The 2,460-nt window shown below is 35.3% G+C and overlaps 1 protein-coding gene across 1 annotated transcript in view; it reads left to right on the plus strand.

The window, feature by feature from the left end:
- The window catches only part of desmb (desmin b), a 19,021-nt gene that overhangs the window by 4,083 nt on the left and 12,478 nt on the right, over window positions 1-2,460 (plus strand). Inside the window, exon 2 of the mRNA XM_014021792.1 lies at window positions 2,167-2,227. Coding sequence (XP_013877246.1) covers window positions 2,167-2,227 — 61 coding nt within the window. The remainder of the gene's footprint in view (window positions 1-2,166; window positions 2,228-2,460) is intronic.

The raw sequence follows: 2,460 nt of genomic DNA on the forward strand, positions 1-2,460 counted from the left end.
ATTTCATAATTTCCTGATTTCCTTCTGCAAGATCTTGCTGGATTACATTTATGAAAAATAGGCTGGTCCTAAATTTCATGAAGTAATTCCTACAAACTATTTAAATTTTAAAAATGCAAGGAGTAGAAAAGGTGCATGAAATTGGTTAAAAATAATGACTCCATTAAAGTAACGATAACCAGTAATTCTACTTAAGTATAACGAAGTATCTGTACTTCATTATCTGACACATCTGACTGGAGTCTCTAAATCGTCTGTAGTTTAGAGATGATTTGCGTGTGTGTGAGTTTGTGTCTGTCCAGTACCCAAAAGGCCCTGTCACATTATAATGTTTTAGATGCCAACTCTTAAATCTTTTTTTTTTTTGTTTGTGCTGAAGATGGAATAGAAAAATCTACCGGGAGGCTTCTTAGGATGTGTATGTAGTGGACTTCAGCCTGGCAGACGCCCTGAACCAGGAGTTTCTGACCACACGGACTAACGAGAAGGCTTTTATTTTTCCTTATTTTGTTTTCTATTTACACAGTGAACACCAGTAAGTTAGTCTTGACTGCATCATATGATACGTTTTTACTTTTTGTTTCCTATTCGTGGTGCCCCCTAGATGTACGGAGCCCTTAGCATATGCCTATACTGCCTAGTCCACGGGCAGATATTAGAAGATTTTTTTTCTTCTTTCTGCCTCCTTTCATTTCAAGTGTGATTTTTTTCTTTATTGTGTGTAAATTTGTTATTTTTATATGAAATGAATAACTGAATAAATAAAAAGATAGTGTAAAACTAACAAACTGAACAAATATAAATGAACCTGTGAGCAAATTAGTCGTAATAAAATTTTCAGAAGTCTGTAAAAGTTGTCTAAAATGTAGAGTGACAGGGTCTGAATCATGCTGAGATGGGATCCAACACTTGTCAATCCCACCCTCAGGAAGAAGTGACAGATAATGGATGGATGATCTGTCCTATATCCTTTTGTCAGTCTATTTTGTGAGGACACTGAAGAATTACTGGTTCCACAGATTGATCAAAAGAACACATGTCACATGGTACAATTAGATCATTACATCATATATATTATTGTATTTTTTTAATGACACAAATGTAGGAAAATTGAAGAAAATCTGTATTGAAGAGCTCTTCAATGCCTGATTCATCATCAGAGTCAGTGGGGAAAAAATCTGATCATTATTGGTTTAAATGTCACGTGACTCATAACTGGTTAAGCATATTCTCCATTTTGAATGTAAAATATTTCAGTTGTTTGTTTAGATATTTAGATTTTTGCTAAAAAAAGTGTACAATGCCACATCCTGGTAACAGTACAGGTTTGAATCTGAGATCAAACTCGTCCCATGTTTCAGCTCCATTCATCTATAAAAGGAGAGGAATGAGCTCAGACACAACAGAAACATCTCCAGTGATCTGTTCTTTCTCCTTCTGTCTTTAGTTTATGTCATCAGTGCCAGTTTTATACACGACTCTGAGATGCACATTTAGGAAGTCTCTTAAAAAGGAAGTAAAGAGTTTGTAATGACATTCTGCTCAGGGGATTGCTCACTTTTGGGACTTAATGAATAAAAAGAGCCCAAATAAACAGGCAGAGATCATTTTTAATTAGTAAAATAATCTCTAAAAGAAGGAAAACATAAATCTGTATTTCTGTAAATAAGATCAGAAATCAGTCAGGGGACACCTGTGACTGACTGTGTGAGGTGGTGTAACTTCCTCAAATTAAGTGTCCAGAATCCTGAAAGCATGACCATCAATTATAGAAAAAAACAAAATAAATAACTCCCAGCCTTGTTTCTGCCCAATAATCCAGGGATTATCAGTAATGAAGGCTGAGCCTGACAAGAATGACAAGAAACTGACCAGGATCAGGATAAAGCTGCAGCCCTGAACATATTTTTCTAAGTTTACATCAAAATGTCCTTGTTTAATTTTAGTATTTGTTTTTTGTGGTTTTACTGTGAAAGCAAGTTACCTGTCAGGAATAATCCAAACTGTTAATATGAATCTATAATCAGATTAGATGTACGCCTCAGTCTGATGTTTAATCTGTTTTGTTGAGTTCAGTTGTTGCAGGAGTTAATGAAATGGTCTCAGTAAACCAGTGATTCTGTATGAAGTAAAGTCTGTTTCTGTGTTTCCTTATTGGTCACTCAGACTGCAAGAGGAGATTCTTCAGAAAGAAGAAGCAGAGAACAACCTGGCTGCGTTCAGAGCAGTAAGTCCTGCCCACGTCACCTTTACTTTTATTTACACTGCTAATCTCAGAGACGTACACTCAAAAACAGATGTGTTGGATTTACCTAATTAAGTTATGTCAACACTGTCCACTCAACTGAGTGGAGTGTAAAGCAACTTTTACTTTTTCTTTAAAGAGTAACTTACCCCCAAAATTAACTTTTTTTAGCTGATAAACTGTCTAGAATGTGTCTAAAATGTTATATAGTACTG

Source organism: Austrofundulus limnaeus, unplaced genomic scaffold, assembly GCF_001266775.1.
Source record: "Austrofundulus limnaeus strain Quisiro unplaced genomic scaffold, Austrofundulus_limnaeus-1.0 Scaffold305, whole genome shotgun sequence".
Taxonomy (NCBI): Eukaryota; Metazoa; Chordata; class Actinopteri; order Cyprinodontiformes; family Rivulidae; genus Austrofundulus; species Austrofundulus limnaeus.